Genomic DNA, 17,871 nt, shown 5'->3' with positions numbered 1-17,871 from the left:
GGAGAGGAGTTCACTGCATCTCCCCAAGGCCTCGACTCGACCTGCCACCTCGGCCCCTGGAACCCTAGACAAGATCCCACCCAAGAACACACGCCCAACTCACAGGGCTACTGAGCACGGTGGCCGCAGGGGCACACTCAGTGGGGACTCACGTGACACAAACCCAGCCTGAAGTAAGAGACATGGCTAACCAGGGGGCAGGAGGCCCACATGGGCACTTCTGACCGCGGAGGCACTGGCAATGTCTGCAAACCCGCCGTTGTCACACAGAGGCAGGTCGACCGGGGAGGACAGCCCGGGCCGGGACCTTGCTGCCCCCGTGTTCCTGGTGCTGGGCTGAGCCACTGACTCCTTGTGTGCCCGACCCCTATGCAAAGCCAGGTTCCAGCGGGAAGAGTGAGCAGGTGGCAGCGTCCAGCACAGAGGGCTGGGCCAGAAACCAGAAGCCTGCCTGTCCCGGCTCTGTTTGGCCATCTGCGTGGCCATGACCAAGTCACCAGCCCTCGCCAGCCTCACTTCCTGTCTTCCTGCAAAGTGGAGACAAGGAGCGGCTCCCTCAGACAGTGGCCGTCCGGGAGGGCCTCCGGTGAAGGGCTCACGGGTGCTCCTCCTCCAAACAGCCCAGCAGCCCCGGGCCTGGCACACACAGGACCGGGTGCTAGCGCGCATCAGGCTCAGGGCCCACATGGGCAAGCTGCCCTGGTTGTGAGGAAAAGGAGAGGGATGGAGTGTGCGGCGTGAGGAAGGATCTGGGCCAGGCCGGCGATGCGGCATTCCTCCGAATCCGTGTATTCCCGCTGTGTGTCCCTGGGCAAGATCTTTCCCTCTCTGGGCAGCAGCCTCTCTGCCATGAAATAACTAAGTCCCACGGCAGCCGCCTGGAGCTATTCCTCATCCGGTCACCCCTGAGGCAGAGCTGGCTGCTTCCTGGGTAACTGTGCGTACCAGGCACCTGTGTCCTGTGCCTCAGTTTCTCCTTTGATGAAATAGGAGCTGAGGTCCCTGCACCTCGGGGTCACTCAGATGTCAGGGTAGCCGTGGAGAGCGTGACCCACACTCCCTAAGCCCTGCTCCTTTCTGTGCAAGCTCTGTGACCTTGGACAAGTGACTGAGCCTGCGGCACTGCGGTCTCCTCCTCTGTGGACTGAGAATTGGCAGAGACCTGCACCTATGATTGCTGTACGGGGCTGCAGGGGGAGCAGCTGCAGCGGCTGCGGCCGCTGGGCGTGGTGTGAGTCTGGGCCGGGGGCTCACTGTGGGGCCTGACCTGGGCGGCATGCCCCTTCTCTCTCTCAGGACAATGCCGTCCTCCGTCACCTGGGGCCTTCTCCTGCTGGCAGGCTTGTGCTGCCTGGCCCCGGCCGCCCGGGCTGGAGACGCTGCCCAGGACACGGATGCAGCCGAGCACGCTCAGGAGTCCGCCAGCCACAAGATCGCGCCGAACCTGGCCGACTTCGCCTTCAGCCTGTACCGCCAGGTGGCCCGTCAGTCCGAAGCCACCAACATCTTCTTCTCCCCAGTGAGCATCGCCACGGCCTTCGCCATGATCTCCCTGGGCGCCGAGGGCACCACTCGCACCCAGCTCCTGGAGGGCCTTGGTTTCAACCCCGCGGAGACAGAAGAGGCTGACGTGCACAGAGGCTTTGAGAACCTCCTCCACACCCTCAACCAGCCGGACAACCAGCTGCAGCTGACCGCCGGCAACGGCTTGTTTGTCAGCGACAGCCTGAAGCTGGTGGACAAGTTTCTGGTGGACGTAAAGACAATGTACCACACCGAAGCCTTCTCCGTCAACTTCCAGAACTCCGAAGAGGCCAAGAAAAAAATCAACGATTACGTAGAGAAGGGAACCCAGGGAAAAATTGTGGATCTGGTCCAAGAGCTTGCTGAGGACACAGTGCTTGCTCTGGTGAATTACATCTTCTTTAAAGGTAAGGTGGTACCACCAACCAGAGATGGTTCCCATGGAAACATCCAAAACCATTAGCAAACATCAGTTCCTAAGCTTTCCTGGGTGGTGCAGGGTGCCACGTGACTGTGCATCTGGGCAGGGGAGCCGTTCTCCGCACACAAACACAGAAAAATGCCCCCGACCAATACAGTCAGCGATCAAAGAGTCAGAGCATCACCCTCCCTGCAGGACCTGCCAGAGCCTTTGTGCCTGTTCCACGTGCACCCTAGACCCCCACCAGGGATGGAGGCACAATATGCAATGTGCCCCTCCAGTCCACCCACCACACATACAGACACACACACACAACACAGAGCCAGACACACACACATTAGCAGTGTTTAAAAACAAAGAAGGTCTCCTAGACTGCTGAGGTGTCGTGGGAGAAGTGGCAGCTTTAGAGTCAGAAGAACAGGATTCAAATCCTGCCTCCACCCCCCGTCAGCGTCTGGCTCTCTGAAAATCTCTGTACCTCTCTGAGGGTCCACCTTCCTGTCTGGACATGAACATAATAGTCCCGTGTTGTCAGGATTCTGTAATGAGTACGCATGTCACAAAGAACACGGGGCTTTAGGCTCACAATGTGGGTGCTCAGCTGAACTTGACTCCCAGCCCGCCTTCCTCCCTCTGAGTGAAGAAAATTCCAGAAGCCTGTGGGTCCCAGAGCACATTGTGAGGCTGGTGAAACAGTCCCTGGACATAGGCTGGGACACGGAGGTGAGAGTCAAGGTCAGGGGCTGCTCCCTTCTCTCTGTGGGCTCCCAGACCCGGGGCAGAAAATGCCCTGGAGAGCGCCAAGGCCAGAGTCAGCACCTCCTGGGCCCAGCTTAGCCGGGGCACTCCTGGGGGGACTTGTCCCCTCTCCAGCCTCAGTCTCCACCTTCCATCCAATGAGAAAAGGGCTCAGGGCTCCCCAAGACTCCCGTGCACTCCCACCTGGCAGGGCGGCTGTGGTCTCTTGGAACAGCAGAGGCGAGTGCCCAGGCCTCCGCGTCTCACGTGTTGGCCCGGAAAGGCCATTAGAGGAAGAACCAGGTGATTTCCCCAAATGAGGAGAACCCGAGTCAAGGGCAGGCAGGCTCAGGCAGGAGCTGCCAAGTGTGGCTGATGCCAGTCATTTTCATTCAGCCCCTTCGGGGCAACCCTCCATTACAGGTAAATGGCATGCAGTACAAGTCCACATGCTTACTCTGCCCAGCCAGGCTGGCATCCTCAGCCTCTGCAATATCGACAACGTGGACCATCCTCCAGCAGCTTTCTCCCCACTGAAGTCCCCTCAGTGATTGCAGGTCCCTGTGAGCTCCATTTGACTGATGGGGAAGCTGAGGCTCAGAGAGCCCTCTCATGCAGGCCGCTCAGGGCCTGCATTATGCCCCGGGTACCTACCCCTCCCCTCTCCTGGCTGACCGGCGCCTTCCCTCTCTCCAGGCAAATGGGAGAGGCCCTTCGATGAGCAGAAGACCATGGAGGAGGACTTCCACGTGGACGAGGCCACCACGGTCAAGGTGCTCATGATGAAGCGCATGGGCAAGTTCAACGTGCACTACTGCAGCAAGCTCTCCAGCTGGGTGCTGCTCATGGACTACGTGGGCAATGCCACCGCCTTCTTCCTGCTGCCTGACGAGGGGAAGCTGAGCCACATGGAGGGGCTGCTCAGCAAGGAGGACCTCAACATGGCCCTGGAAATGAATTCCTACGGGTGAGGTCCCTGGCCTGTGCTGCTTGCCCCTCCTGCCTGGCGGGGGCGGGGTTGGCGGTGGGGCGAGAATGGACCACACCCTGTGCATCAAACAACTGCATGACCCCGAGCATTCAGAGAGGCCAGTGTAGCTCAGGCAGCACCCCGTGAGAGCGGTGCCAGCGGTGGGTGCAGGGAGAGCAGCACCAAGGTGCCCTGAGAGGCAGCAGCCGCACGTGCAGTGAGGACAGAGAGTCCACGCTGTGCAGGGACAGGGCTCGGAGAGGCCAGAACAGAGAAGGCGCGGGGTGGGAGGCTGCCTGCTCCGAGGCCGGCAGCGCATGGTTCCCCCGGGCTGGGTACATTGACATGGAGCATGTGCCCCAAGTTAGTACACATCGCTCTGCGCTCACAGATGCCTGTCCTCACGCAGAGTTCATTACGCACATTACAACCTATACGTAAATGCATAAATGTGTGCAGTGCAAACATAAACAATCAAATAAATCAGAATGCAAATAAATGCACAAGTCAATAACAAAGAAAAGAATACATTACAAACGTATGTATAAATGAATATAAAAATACACACAGTCTGAGTGAAAGTTAAGAAGACAGTAAAGCCCCAACCGGCAAGCCCAGGCCTGGGTGCCCTCACCGGAGCCTGAGCACAGAGAGCAAGGAGGGGCTGAATCTCGCTTGGGTCCGAGAGGGCCCGAACGCCAGGCAGCTTGCTCCTGTCAGACCTTCTGGGGCTGAGCTCTGTCCCCAGAGGAAACAAGAGAAGAGGGAGAAATGACCAGAAAGAAAAACTTCCCATGTTGTGAAATGCCTTTCTTTTGCAACCATCTTGACAGTTCTGCCCGTGTGAGTATACCCAAACTGTCCATTTCTGGAACCTACGATCTGAAAGCCACCCTGGGCGAAATGGGCATCACCAAGGTCTTCACTGATGAGGCTGAGCTCTCAGGGATCAGCGAGGGGGCGCCCCTGAAGCTGTCCAAGGTGAGCCTGTCCCTGGGGTCCACGGGGCACGATGTGTGCGGCCTGCAGCCCGGGGAGGGGGCCCAGGACCCCAAACACCCCGCAGACCCAGGTCCCTGGGGAAGGCCACTGTGCTCACCAAGTCCGGGATGTACTCAGGCGCCTGAGGGGGGGTGGCCTCTGCGTCCTGGCCTTTGGGACGTCCTCTGAGGCGGTGTCACTGACCCCATCTCATCTCTGGTCAGGGTCTTCTCCTCTTTGGGCCACGATGGACCCATATTTACACGGTCAGGCTGGGGTGAGGGATTTCCAAGGAACCCCCCTCCCGTCCTTCCCGTGCCATTGGAGCTATTGGTGAGCCACAGCCACGTTAGAGAGGGACTGGGCTAAGATGCCACTTCTCAGGAGAATTGAGGGCCACAGCCACAGCCGCGCTCAGTACTGGCTGCACACTGAGTGCCTAGCTGTGGGCTGGACGCTATGGAGGATCCCATGTCCTCCTGGTCCCCAAGGAGCTCACAATAGGACACGCCCAGAAACAGAGAGTCCAAGTCCGTCTTCTGCCTCCTGGGGTGCAGCTGTTTGCAGGGAGGAGGAGAACGTTGGTCCGAAGGCAGGAGGGTGGGCAGGTGGAGTCGGCAAAGGCCTTGAGAAGTGGAGAGACTGGTGTCGCTGTGGGGGTTGGAGGAAGGAGCTGGTGTCCCCTGCAGGGCGACCTGGGAGGAGGGAACAGGTCCGGGAAGCCTCCCCTCCCAGCACCACTGCCTTCCCTGGCCCACCTCCCAGGCCGGAGTGGGGTTTGCTGTGTCACTGAGACCACAGCTCTGCTCTCTCCCCGCCAGGCCGTGCATAAGGCTGTGCTGACCCTGGATGAGAAGGGGACCGAAGCGACTGGGGCCACGGTTGTGGAAGCCACTTCGAAGTCAGTGCACCCGACGATTAACTTCAACAGGCCCTTCGTCATGGTCATCTATGATAAAGTCACCAAAGCCCCCCTCTTTGTGGGCAAGGTGGTGAATCCCACCCAGAATTAGCTGCCCCTCTGGCTCAGCCTCCCGCCCAGGCAGGGCCCCTCCAAAGGTGACAATAAAGTGACTGGCCAGGCCCAAGCTGGAGTGTGGGTGCCAATCCCTCCTCCTGTCCCTGAGTCTGCCCTCTCTACCGGGGGTGGGGAGGAAGGAGGGTAGGTCACGTGCCCCCGGTGCTGGTATTTATTAGACGTGTACACCGTCCAGCCCTGTGCGGGGCCGCGTGTGCGGCTGCTGTCAGCACGGCCTGCTGCCTCTGCCCATCGCTCGGAACAGCTCCAGGGGCCAGTCGAGCCTGGAAAGTGCCCAGGGGGCATTGCATGGCTCAGTGTCCAGCTGGTAGCCCCTCCACCAAAATCCTCCGGGTCCTCCTGCCAAACCGCACCCAGTGCCCCTGGGAGGCCCTCCCCCTGCAGGACTGCTCGCCCACCACCAGGCCACCTCCCTGGTGCCCCAGCGCAGGCAGCTCCCACCGGGGCGCTGAGCTGCTGCGTGTCCAACACAGAGGCAGAGAAGCCAGGTCCCCTCTCATCCCAGGTCTCCTGAGCCAGGCTGGGCCCTGACCACAGAGGTCTCTCTCTCCAGGAGCCTTTCCACAGGCTGGACGGGGAGCACGCACTCTGCCTTGTCACTCTCCCGGGACCCTCAGATACGCTGTAGACGTGCTCACTTGTCCGAGGTGAGGAAGAGGCTCTCTGGTCGGGTTGGCATCACCTGCTCAGATTCAGCAGGACAGCTACCCCCCAAGACACATCCCTCCCCTCACCATGCGGCCAGCTTGTCCTGGGAGCCTCTGCAAAGTCATTACAATGATTCCTTCATCATGGGAGGGAAGCACAGTAGGCAGTGACCCCACCAGACCACCTGCCCTTTCCTGGCTGACCTCTTGAAGGAGACACATTTCAACCTGCCTTGTTCCTGCCCCATGGCGTCCCTGTGGTCCGCAGAGGAGGCTGTCCTGAGAGCAAATCCCCCACACACATACACACTCACACACACACACTTACACATACATGCACACATACACGTACATGCATACACACACATACACACTCACACACACTTACACATGCATGCACACATATACACACATACACATACATGCACACACACACATACACACACACACACACACACACCCTGCAAGCAGTCAGGAAGCCGGGCAGTCCCTCAGCCTGGAGCAGTCAGCTCCCTGAGCTCTTGGGAATGGGCGTGGCCTGGGATCAGGGACAGAGGTAGAAGGACCTCCCCCTCCACACAAACCTCAGAACCACAGTCTGACCCACACACTGGGGATGAATTTCCACCTACAGGACAAGGATGTGTCACAGAAATGTACACTGTTTAAATCAAAATGGCCACATACGTGCACTGTCACATTGTTACCGTAATGGATGGAGAGTAACCTGTTTCCCAAATAAGCCTCCTATCGTCTCCAGTCTTCCCCGCCTGGAGACTTCCAACTTCCTCTTATTCCAGTAATGATACGAACACTGTCAGACACCTACAATGATGCCAGCCCTGAGGATCTGAGGACCTGGGACAAGTTCAGACTCTGCCACTTTCCAGGGTTATGACTAGAGAACTCGCCAAACCTCTCTGAGCCACAGTATATCCCCATTCTATATAATAATCCTATATAACAAAGAACTAATATGCTAATTAGACCCAATAGCAGAACAACCAACAGGACAACCATCGGGAGGAAGCCTGGGCTGAAAAGGCCTACTCTTGCATGAATTTTGTGCACCGAGTCTCTAGTGTGACTATAAACGCTACCTGTCCTTCCTGTGAGGTTCACATCGGATACCTAAAACAGCCTTCAAAGGGCAGCAGAGCAGGGCACCAGTGCCAGGGATTTATTTGTGGCACTACAAGCTCTTCCTATATGCCAGGCTCTCTGGGAGGGGCTGCTCAGGCATTTTCTCAATGAATCCTCAGAGCAGCGCTATGATGCTGTGAACAGAGCTGCTTTGCTCTTGCATACCCATTCTACAGATGAGGACACTGAGGCTCAGGGAGGCTAGTGGGCTTGCTCAAGATTGCAGAGTTAGTGAGTGGTAGAGCTGGTTTCAGGGGGCCTCCCTGGTCCTTCACACCTCACCACATCACCCACGTCCCCTCCCAGACAAACCCATGGGCTTAGCAGAGCTGAATCCCCCACAATCCTGAAGTATGAGGAAGGCTGGGGCCCAGAACACACCTCTGCACAGAAAACACCCCTTGCCCACACCCTCGCAAGAAAGCAGCTGATCACTATAGCCCCTCCGCACAAGGGTGCTGAGCACACAGCCCTCCGCAAGCAACCCGCACTACCCACTGGCCAGTACTGGCATTGTGGCAGTAAAGGGGCAATTGGAACTCTGGAGAGTCCAGGGCACGGCCAAGAAGGGCACTCCCTGGAGATGCCATCATTTCACCTCAAAGGGGGCCTGTCACTACACAGTCTGGACTCTGGTTGCAGAGAGCCAATCCAAGGAGCTTACAGCAACCAGAGAATACACTGGCTCACATGGGAACCAACGGGACCCATGCCTGGGGTGGGCAAAGAAAACATCCGGCAGCCTTGTCCTAGGAGAGCAGGCCACGGTCAGGCAGGACAGCCATCAGCCTCAGCTTTGCCTTTTCTTTCCATTTTTTTTTTATAAACATATTTTATTGATATTTTACAGAGAGGAAGGGAGAGAAATGGAGAGCTAGAAACATCAATGAGAGAGAAACATCAACCAGCTGCCTCTTGCACGCCCCTGAACGGGATGTGCCCACAACCAATGTACATGCCCTTGACAGGAATCGAACTTGGAACCTTTCAGTCCACAGACCGACGCTCTTCCACTGAGCCAAACCAGTTTCGGCATCAGCTTTGCCTGTTCTTTCGTGTTTCCAGTATATCCACGACCCTCAAACTCAGTCCTTGAAGGACACAGCCTGGGAACCGTTACCTCCAACGGCAAGAGGGGAGCTGGGCTTCTGGCCGACAGAAAACCCAGGCCTAGAAGGCAGGCGCCTCACTTCAGCTGGGCCACCCGTACATTCCCCAGACCATCTCAGACCGCTGACCAATTCCAGCCTCCAGCCCTCTGCAGCCTGCCTCTCTTGCCATCACCAGCTGGAGTCACCGGTGCTGGGCCTGGGCTGGTGTGGTCGGTCTCCCCTTGAGTGGGGCCCCAGCTCACCTGTGAAATGTAGAAAACTCACAGCGACCTCTGGGATGCCGCAGGGACTGCCTGGCTGTGACAGTCACGCTGCTATCGCTTTTCAGGGCAAGGCACAGCTAGTTAACTCGCTGCCGAGTTTCAGTGGGAGCTCTGCCCTGATGGGTGGGCACCATCTCCCTCCTGTCACTGGGGATGACGCTTCCTAGCCTGTGTCCTCAAAGGGCTAATTTTGAGGGTCGGGGGATACCTTGGAAAGACTAAAATGGAGACCCAGTTCAAGGGGGCTCGAGGTTCTCACACGTGTGCACTGCCTCAGAAATGGAAACTACAGATTACATATTGATTCCCACCCGAGGGCCCCCCTTGATCCTCTCCGCAAAGCCTCTTCAGCAAGAAAATGCAAACAGCCCAGCAGGTGTGGCTGAACACTGACCTGTGAGCCAGGAGGTCAGGGTTCAATTCCCGGACAGGGCATATAGGGTCTAGGCTTGATCCCCAGTGTGGGGCATGCATGAGGCAGTGATTCTCTCTCATCACTGATGTGTTTTTTTCTCACTCTCCCTCTCCCTTCCTCTCTGAAATCATTTTAAATAAATATGTATATCTATATATATAAAAGCCTAAGCAACCGTTATGGCCAGTCAACCAAACGACCGGTCGCTGTGACGTGCACTGACTAGTAGGGGGCAGACACTCAACGCAGGACCTGCCCCCTGGTGGTCAGTGCGCTCCCACAGTCAACCTCCTGCAACTGGCCAACCTCCCAGGGTCCTCCCCCTGGCCGGCTGGCCCCTATGGCCTGATAAGGACTGGGCTAGATGACCCGATCATTGGCCAGTCCTAGGAACTCCACCCATGCCCAAATTTGTGCACTGGGCCTCTATATTTATATAAATCATCTAAGAAGCAAGCCTTCAATTGTGGCTTAGATTAGAAGGACCAGGGAAGGCAGAAGACAACCCTCAGGGAGGAAAAGTATTCGAACACGCCAGAAAAGGGGTGATAAGCTCACCAGGAGGAAATGGCCCAGGTGTTGTGGTGAGCACATGCCAGGAAATCTGGGGGTGCCCTTAGAAGTCACACAGGAGCGGATTACCGCAGGGCAGACCCCAGGGAGGGCCTGAACACAGGCAGAGGGGGCAGATAATGAGCGGAGCCGTGTGCTCTCTGAAGCCCAATCCGCCCCAAGGCAGTACTGCCTGTGCCACTTGTCACTGTGCAGCCATCTGGGCACAGAGGGCACACTGCACAGTGGAAGATGGGGCTGTGAGGATGCTCTTCAATGTCACAGCGGGGCTTCCACAGGGGACACAGCCACACGAGCAGAAGTCTGTCTTCACCTTATCTTCATTGAATGTGTTGGGGTGGCATGGTTAATAAGTCCATACAGGTTTCTAGTGCACTCTGTAACACATCATCTGCATGCCTCCTGCATCATGCACTCACCACCCAAAATCAACTCTCTTCCTGCCCCATGGGTGCCCTTTCACCCTCTGTCACCTGCCCACCCCTCTCCCTCCAGCCATCACCACATTGTTCTCTAGGGGTCCCTTTCTTTGTTTCTTTGAAGTAGCACAAGTGCTCATCAGCAGATGAGTGGATAAACAAGCTGTGGTACATTTACCAGGGGTGGGAACCCTTTCTCTGCCAAGGGCTATTTGGATTTTGATAACATCCTTCGCAGGTCATGTAAAATTATCAACTTAAAAACCAGCTAACGTTTCTTCTGTGGACTATTCTGCAGAGTGTTCTGTAGTGCTGGTTCTTGCCAAATATGACACGTTTCTCAAGACTGTAGATTCCAAAGGTAATGATTCTGGGCTAGCTTCCCGCTTCCCTGTGCCCATTCACTAACAAAACTAAGAGGAGTGACTTGCAACAGACTGCAACAGCTGGTTACCATGGACCAGGAGCAGGAGCCAGATGAACTGGGATCTTCCACAGCCTCCCACGGGCACGCTAGCGGGTCCCTCCGCTGGGAGCCTTGGTTTCCTCATTAACAGGGGCATTAAGGTCCCTCGAGGCCTTGATATTTTCAGGGTGGCCAGGGTCACTCTTCCCCAGGGTCACTCTGAGTCTTGGCTCCTGGAGGTGCCTGCGATGGCCCTCCCACCTGGACACATGCTCCTTGGAGGCCGATTCCAGGTCCAAGGAGAGCTTTCCTGGGGCTGGCACCTTGGCAGCCTAAGCCCAGTGACTTCAGGACGCTGACATCTGTTGGAGGTCAACCATGTCTCAGGCCCAGGCCCAGGCTCTGAGTATGTCTTCATCCTTTACTCCTCTCCACAGATCTGTGAGGTGGGCATCAACGCAAGAGGGCCCTTTGGTCTTACTGGCCCCGGGCCCCATCACCCCACCCTCAGGTGGCCTGGCACATGCTGGCTCTGCTAGACTAGGCTGCTTCAGGGAGGCACAGTAAGGCGCTGATGGTATCAGGCACTCCCTGGCTGAGTGCTCAAGGCTCCCAGGCTCATTTCCTGCAGCATCGGGGGTGGGTGTTGGGGGGTGGGGGGGGGGTGCGGTTACTGGGCCATGGAACTTCGCCTCCCCACGAGATGCCCTATAAGTAGGTGGAACCGTGAGAGACGGGCAGCCTGCAAGATGAGTCCAGCCCGGCAAGGCTCTCTGGAGAGCAGGTGAGTTCCACGTGTTGAGTGTGTAACCCTCCCACAGCCTTCCCGGAGCTGGGCTGGGGTGAGCCGGCTGGGGGTGCCACCTCCACTTGACAGGAGGATGACTGAGGTGCAGCAGGCCAGGCTGCCTTTGCTGGGTCAGGCTGGGAGGCCCCTCGGCGAGCCCTCTGTCCTGCTTGGCAGTGTGGCTCGCTCCCGTCAGACGCCCGGAGCGGGCCCTCTCAGACACCAGTGCTGCAGGCACAGCTGCTCGCTGCCGCTTCTCTCTTCGACCCCTCCCTGTGGCCTCGGTGGCATCACCGGGATTCTGCCACCTGCAAAGGCAGGGAGCCGTCCCCTTGGAAGCCCCCTCCCACTCCCCAGTCTCTGCCCAGCTTCTTTTTTCATTTTTTTTAATAGCATTTCATGGTGCAGAGTCCACAGCTTGCTTATCCACTCCTGTGCTGATGGGCCCTGGGGCTGCTTCCAGATCTCAGCTATTGAAAATTGTGCTGCTGTGCACACAGGGGCGCATGCGTTCTTTCTGGTTGCAGCTGTAGGGATTTTAGAATATATTCCCAGAAGTGGGATCGCTGGGTCAAACGGAAGTTCCATACTGTTTCCCACAGTGGCTGCACCAGTCTGCACCCCCAGCGGCAGGGAACTAGGGCTCCCTTCGCCCCACATCCTCAGCAGCACTTGCTGTTTGTGCACAGCCCAGCTCCTCTGCCTGTTTCCTTTCTTACCCGCTTCCTTTAAATCTCAGTCAGAGGCAGGGGCTGTGAGTTTCCCTTCAATTCCACGCCCTGTCCATCTCAGGTGCCTGATGAGCTTTTCCCACTTTCCAGAGCGAGGCCCATGGTCTCCCCTCTGCTCCTGGCCCCGACCTCCTACCCCACCAAGCCGGCCTTGATCTCTGGAAGGCTGAGGGTATTCATTAACTCTTCCGATAACCCTCCTCTCCCACCTCTTCCCCTCTCTTATCTGGGTTCACGGCCACCTTGATATCAGCTGGCCCCTCATGGATCCTAAAGGTTTTACTTTGCAAAACCCACGACAATCTGCCCCCACAGAGCTGATGGCCTTCTCTTCTGGCTGTGAGCTTTGATGACGAGGCTGATTTTGCTCCCTTCCCCCGGCGATCTCACGTGAAAGGGGAGCTCAGAGAGAGGAGCATGTGGGCCCACAGCTGGGGAAGGACGGGGCCGTTCAGATCCAGGCCTGTCCGAGGCTAACAGAGACTCCCTCGCACCGCCTCCTGCACAGCCACCCTGTGTCACCGCAGAAGCAGCATCTGAGCTCTGTCACCTGGGCCCAGGGCTGGGCTGGGTCCTGCCCATGGGCAGGCGAGCCCACTGCAGATAATGTGGGGGTGGGACCGGGCACTGGCTGCGGGCCAGCTGGAAACAGCTTCGAGGGGCTGTGGCCATGTGACTGCTCAGTGGGAATAGCCCTGACACTCCGAGGCGGCTGCCATAGCCTTGTAGAGGTGACTGCCATTAAGTTCCTGGTGAAGAAGGGTGCCCAAGCTCCCAGGGGCAGGAGAGGAGTTCACTGCATCTCCCCAAGGCCTCGACTCGACCTGCCACCTCGGCCCCTGGCACCCTAGACAAGGTCCCACCCAAGAACACACGCCCAACTCACAGGGCTACTGAGCACGGTGGCCCCAGGGGCACACTCAGTGGGGACTCACGTGACACAAACCCAGCCTGAAGTAAGAGACATGGCTAACCAGGGGGCAGGAGGCCCACATGGGCACTTCTGACCGCGGAGGCACTGGCAAGGTCTGCAAACCCGCCGTTGTCACACGGAGGCAGGTCGACCGGGGAGGACAGCCCGGGCCGGGACCTTGCTGCCCCCGTGTTCCTGGTGCTGGGCTGAGCCACTGACTCCTTGTGTGCCCGACCCCTATGCAAAGCCAGGTTCCAGCGGGAAGAGTGAGCAGGTGGCAGCGCCCAGCACAGAGGGCTGGGCCAGAAGCCAGAAGCCTGCCTGTCCCGGCTCTGCTTGGCCAGCTGCGTGACCGCGACCAAGTCACCAGCCCTCGCCAGCCTCACTTCCTGGCCTCCTGCAAAGTGGAGACAAGGAGCGGCTCCCTCAGACAGTGGCCGTCCGGGAGGGCCTCCGGTGAAGGGCTCACGGGTGCTCCTCCTCCAAACAGCCCAGCAGCCCCGGGCCTGGCACACACAGGACCGGGTGCTAGGGCGCATCAGGCTCAGGGCCCACATGGGCAAGCTGCCCTGGTTGTGAGGAAAAGGGGAGGGATGGAGTGTGCGGCGTGAGGAAGGATCTGGGCCAGGCCGGCGATGCGGCATTCCTCCGGCTCCGTGTATTCCCGCTGTGTGTCCCTGGGCAAGATCTTTCCCTCTCTGGGCAGCAGCCTCTCCGCTGTGAAATAACTAAGTCCCATGGCAGCCGCTTGGAGCTGTTTCACATCCGGTCACCCCTGAGGCAGAGCTGGCTGCTTCCTGGGTAACTGTGCGTACCAGGCATCTGTGTCCTGTGCCTCAGTTTCTCCTTTGATGAAATAGGAGCTGAGGTCCCTGCACCTCGGGGTCACTCAGATGTCAGGGTAGCCGTGGAGAGCGTGACCCACACTCCCTAAGCCCTGCTCCTTTCTGTGCAAGCTCTGTGACCTTGGACAAGTGACTGAGCCTGCGGCACTGCGGTCTCCTCCTCTGTGGACTGAGAACTGGCAGAGACCTGCACCTATGATTGCTGCACGGGGCTGCAGGGGGAGCAGCTGCAGCGGCTGCGGCCGCTGGGCGTGGTGTGAGTCAGGGGCCGGGGGCTCACTGTGGGGCCTGACCTGGGCGGCATGCCCCTTCTCTCTCTCAGGACAATGCCGTCCTCCGTCACCTGGGGCCTCCTCCTGCTGGCAGGCCTGTGCTGCCTGGCCCCGGCCGCCCGGGCTGGAGACGCTGCCCAGGACACGGATGCAGCCGAGCACGCTCAGGAGTCCGCCAGCCACAAGATCGCGCCAAACCTGGCCGACTTCGCCTTCAGCCTGTACCGCCAGGTGGCCCATCAGTCCGAAGCCACCAACATCTTCTTCTCCCCAGTGAGCATTGCCACGGCCTTCGCCATGATCTCCCTGGGCGCCGAGGGCACCACTCGCACCCAGCTCCTGGAGGGCTTACATTTGGACTTGAAGGAGGTGCCTGAGGCTGCCATCTACACAGGCTTACTGAACCTCCTCCACAGCATCAACAAGTCAGACAGCGAGCCTTGGCTGATCACTGGCAACATCTTGTTTGCCAACCTAAGTGTGAAGTTCAAGGACGAGTTTCTGAAGTACGTCTGGGAGCTGCGACACTCAGATGTCTTCTGCCTCCGTTTCAGGGACGCCAAGGCCCGGACAAAGGTCAACAATTTCATAGAGATGAAAATCCAGGAGAAAGATCTGGATCTGTTCGAAGAGTTTGACAAAGATACAACTCTCATTCTGGTGGATTACATCGTCTTCGAAGGTAGGTGTTACCACCAGCCTGCGCTGATTCCCATGGAAACATCCAAAACCATTAGCAAACATCAGTTCCTAAGCTTTCCTGGGCGGAGCAGGGTGCCACGTGACTGTGCATCTGGGCAGGGGAACCGTTCTCCCCACACAAACACAGAAAAACGCCCCCGACCAATACAGTCAGCGATCAAAGAGTCAGAGCATCACCCTCCCTGCAGGACCTGCCAGAGCCTCTGTGCCTGTTCCACGTGCACCCTAGACCCTCACCAGGGATGGAGGCACAATATGCAATGTGCCCCCCCGATACCCCCCCAACACACACACGCAACACAGAGCCAGACACACACACATTAGCAGTGTTTAAAAACAAAGGTCTCCTGGACTGCTGAGGTGTCGTGGGAGAAGTGGCAGCTTTAGAGTCAGAAGCACAGGGTTCAAATCCTGCCTGCACCCCCCGTCAGCGTCTGGTTCTCGGCGAGTCTCTGTACCTCTCTGAGGGTCCAGCATCCTGTCTGGACATGAACATAATAGTCCTGTGTTGTCAGGATTCTGTAATGAGTACGCATGTCACAAAGAACACGGGGCTGCAGGCTCACAATGTGGGTACTCAGCTGAATTTGACTCCCAGCCCGCCTTCCTCCCTCTGAGTGAAGAAAATTCCAGAAGCCTGTGGGTCCCAGAGCACATTGTGAGGCTGGTGAAACAGTCCCTGGACATAGGCTGGGACACGGAGGTGAGAGTCAAGGTCAGGGGCTGCTTCCTTCTCTCTGTGGACTCCTTGACCCGGGGCAGAAAATGCCCTGGAGAGCGCCAAGGCCAGAGTCAGCACATCCTGGGCCCAGCTGAGCGGGGGCACTCCAGGCGGGTCTTGTCCCCTCTCCAGCCTCAGTCTCCACCTTCCATCCAATGAGAAAAGGGCTCAGGGCTCCCTGAGACTCCTGTGCACTCCCACCTGGCAGGGCGGCTGTGGTCTCTTGGAACAGCAGAGGGGGGTGCCCAGGCCTCCGCGTCTCACGTGTTGGCCCGGAAAGGCCATTAGAGGAAGAACCACGTGATTTCCCCGAATGAGGAGAGCCCGAGTCAAGGGCAGGGAGGCTCAGGCAGGACCTGCCAAGTGTGGCTGATGCCAGTCATTTTCATTCAGCCCCTTCGGGGCAACCCTCCATTACAGGTAAATGGCATGCAGTACAAGTCCACATGCTTACTCTGCCCAGCCAGGCTGGCATCCTGAGCCTCTGCAATATAGACAACGTGGACCCTCCTCCAGCGGCTTACTCCCCACTGAAGTCCCGTCATTGAGCGCAGGAGGCTTAGGGCCTGCGTTCTGCCACGGGTACCTACCCCTCCCCTCTCCTGGCTGACCGGCGCCTTCCCTCTCTCCAGGCCTGTTGGAGGTGAAATTGGAGCCTGAGACCTTTGTGGTAGAAGACTTCCACGTGGACAAGAAGACCATGAGACGGATGTTCATGTTCCGCCGCTCGGGCCAGTTTGAGCTGCTGCATGACGAGGCGCTCTCCTCCTGGGTGCTGCTGCAGCGCTACCGGGGCCCGGTGCCCGCCTTCCTCATCCTGCCCGACGAGGGGAAGATGCAGCACCTGGAGGCCGAGGTCAGCCAGGAGCACCTGACCAGGATCTTCCACAGCATGGCTCCATGGTGATTCCCAGCCCGGGCTGACCGGGAGCCGCCATGTCGGGCCTGGCCAGAGGGCCAGGGGAGGGGCCCTCCTCATGCCCGCCCCTGCTTTCAGACAGAACCAGCATCAGTGCAGGGAGCACCAGCCGGGTTCCGAAGAGGGACAGTGCCGGCAGCTGAGGAGGCAGAGCCCTGCCCTGGAGGACTTCCGCTTGGACACTGCCCTTCCCCATGTCAGTGCCTGGCGCAGGGAGCAGCACCTCACTCGCCGGGAGAGAACCCCGGAGGGAGTCGTGGGCTTTCTGGAAAAGTCTGAACGTGGAGTGAAAGGGTAGAAAATTCCTGGCTAGAATCATAGCAGACCTCAGGGCCACACCCTGTCCCCATGTGAAACGAGAGCTGAGCAATCAGCCCGTGTGTCACTCATCACTCACTGGCAAATGTCACTCAGCACCTGGAACCATGGCCCACATCCCCCTGGGATTCCAGCCCCAAAGGCCCAGTCGGGGTGACCACACCCTGCAGGGCAGTGTGCAAAGTGCTTCCCAAGGAGAGTACAGGTCTGCCTGGAGGGCTTCTCAGAGGAGGTGATTTGAGAGGCAGGATAAGAGCAGCCACATTATTCTGACATTCTCTGACAGGGTAGAGCACCTAAAAATACAACAAACCAACACTGACCTCCATCCTCCTGCGGGTAGAGACGCAGGGGCCAAGAGGGAGAAATGACCAGAAAAGAAAAGCTTTCTATGTTGTGAAATTCCTTTCTTTTCCAACCATCTTGACAGTTCTGCCAGTCTATATATGCCCAAACTGTACATTTCTGGAACCTACGATCTGAAAGCCACCCTGGGCAAAATGGGCATCACCAAGGTCTTCAATGATGAGGCTGAGCTCTCGGGGATCAGCGAGGGGCAGCCCCTGAAGCTGTCCAAGGTGAGCCTGTCCCTGGGGTCCACGGGGCACGATGTGTGCAGGCTGCAGCCTGGGGAGGGGGCCCAGGGCCCCAAACGCCCCGCAGACCCAGGTCCCTGGGGAAGGCCACTGGGCTCACCGAGACCGGGACGTGCTCAGGCGCCCGAGGGGGGGTGGCCTCTGCGTCCTGGCCTTTGGGACGTCCTCTGAGGCGGTGTCACTGACCCCGTCTCATCTCTGGTCAGGGTCTTCTCCTCTTTGGGCCTCGATGGACCCATAGTTACACAGTCAGGCTGGGGTGAGGGATTTCCAAGGAACCCCCCTCCCGCCCTTCCCGTGCCATTGGAGCTATTGGTGAGCCACAGCCACGTTAGAGAGGGACTGGGCTAAGATGCCACTTCTCAGGAGAACTGAGGGCCCGCAGCCACAGCCGCGCTCAGTACTGGCTGCACACT

General features: G+C 58.2%; 2 protein-coding genes across 3 annotated transcripts in view; both read left to right on the top strand.

Moving 5' to 3' along the window:
- Positions 1-5,722, top strand: part of LOC118712245 (alpha-1-antitrypsin) — a 9,371-nt gene extending 3,649 nt beyond the window's left edge. For both annotated transcript variants that reach the window (XM_045577200.1, XM_045577201.1), the window contains exons 2-7: positions 130-140; positions 1,044-1,046; positions 1,297-1,931; positions 3,380-3,637; positions 4,471-4,634; positions 5,456-5,722. In XM_045577200.1, the coding sequence (XP_045433156.1) occupies positions 1,301-1,931; positions 3,380-3,637; positions 4,471-4,634; positions 5,456-5,647 (1,245 nt within the window). In that variant the 5' untranslated portion in view covers positions 130-140; positions 1,044-1,046; positions 1,297-1,300 and the 3' untranslated portion in view covers positions 5,648-5,722. The remainder of the gene's footprint in view (positions 1-129; positions 141-1,043; positions 1,047-1,296; positions 1,932-3,379; positions 3,638-4,470; positions 4,635-5,455) is intronic.
- On the top strand, positions 2,768-17,641 carry LOC118712254 (alpha-1-antitrypsin). Its single transcript, XM_045577211.1, has 5 exons — positions 2,768-2,793; positions 7,806-7,809; positions 14,250-14,881; positions 16,249-16,525; positions 17,290-17,641. Exons 3-5 carry the CDS (start codon positions 14,254-14,256, stop codon positions 17,624-17,626), a joined length of 1,242 nt encoding a protein of 413 aa, XP_045433167.1. The 5' UTR covers positions 2,768-2,793; positions 7,806-7,809; positions 14,250-14,253; the 3' UTR covers positions 17,627-17,641.
- The last annotated feature ends 230 nt before the right edge of the window (positions 17,642-17,871 follow it).

The sequence above is a fragment of the Pipistrellus kuhlii genome, unplaced genomic scaffold, assembly GCF_014108245.1.
Source record: "Pipistrellus kuhlii isolate mPipKuh1 unplaced genomic scaffold, mPipKuh1.p scaffold_m20_p_85, whole genome shotgun sequence".
Taxonomy (NCBI): Eukaryota; Metazoa; Chordata; class Mammalia; order Chiroptera; family Vespertilionidae; genus Pipistrellus; species Pipistrellus kuhlii.
The sequence above is the reverse complement of the archived record's forward strand: the minus strand, read 5'-3'. Positions and strand labels throughout refer to the sequence as shown.

What these genes read in the sequence shown, in the direction of transcription:
- LOC118712254 (XM_045577211.1), top strand. Translation starts at nt 14,254, where the DNA reads ATGCCGTCCTCCGTCACCTGGGGCCTCCTCCTGCTGGCAGGCCTGTGC. An exon ending in GGATTACATCGTCTTCGAAG is followed by an intron (nt 14,882 to 16,248) that starts GTAGGTGTTACC and finishes CGCCTTCCCTCT; the next exon opens with CTCCAGGCCTGTTGGAGGTG. An exon ending in TTCCACAGCATGGCTCCATG is followed by an intron (nt 16,526 to 17,289) that starts GTGATTCCCAGC and finishes CCATCTTGACAG; the next exon opens with TTCTGCCAGTCTATATATGC.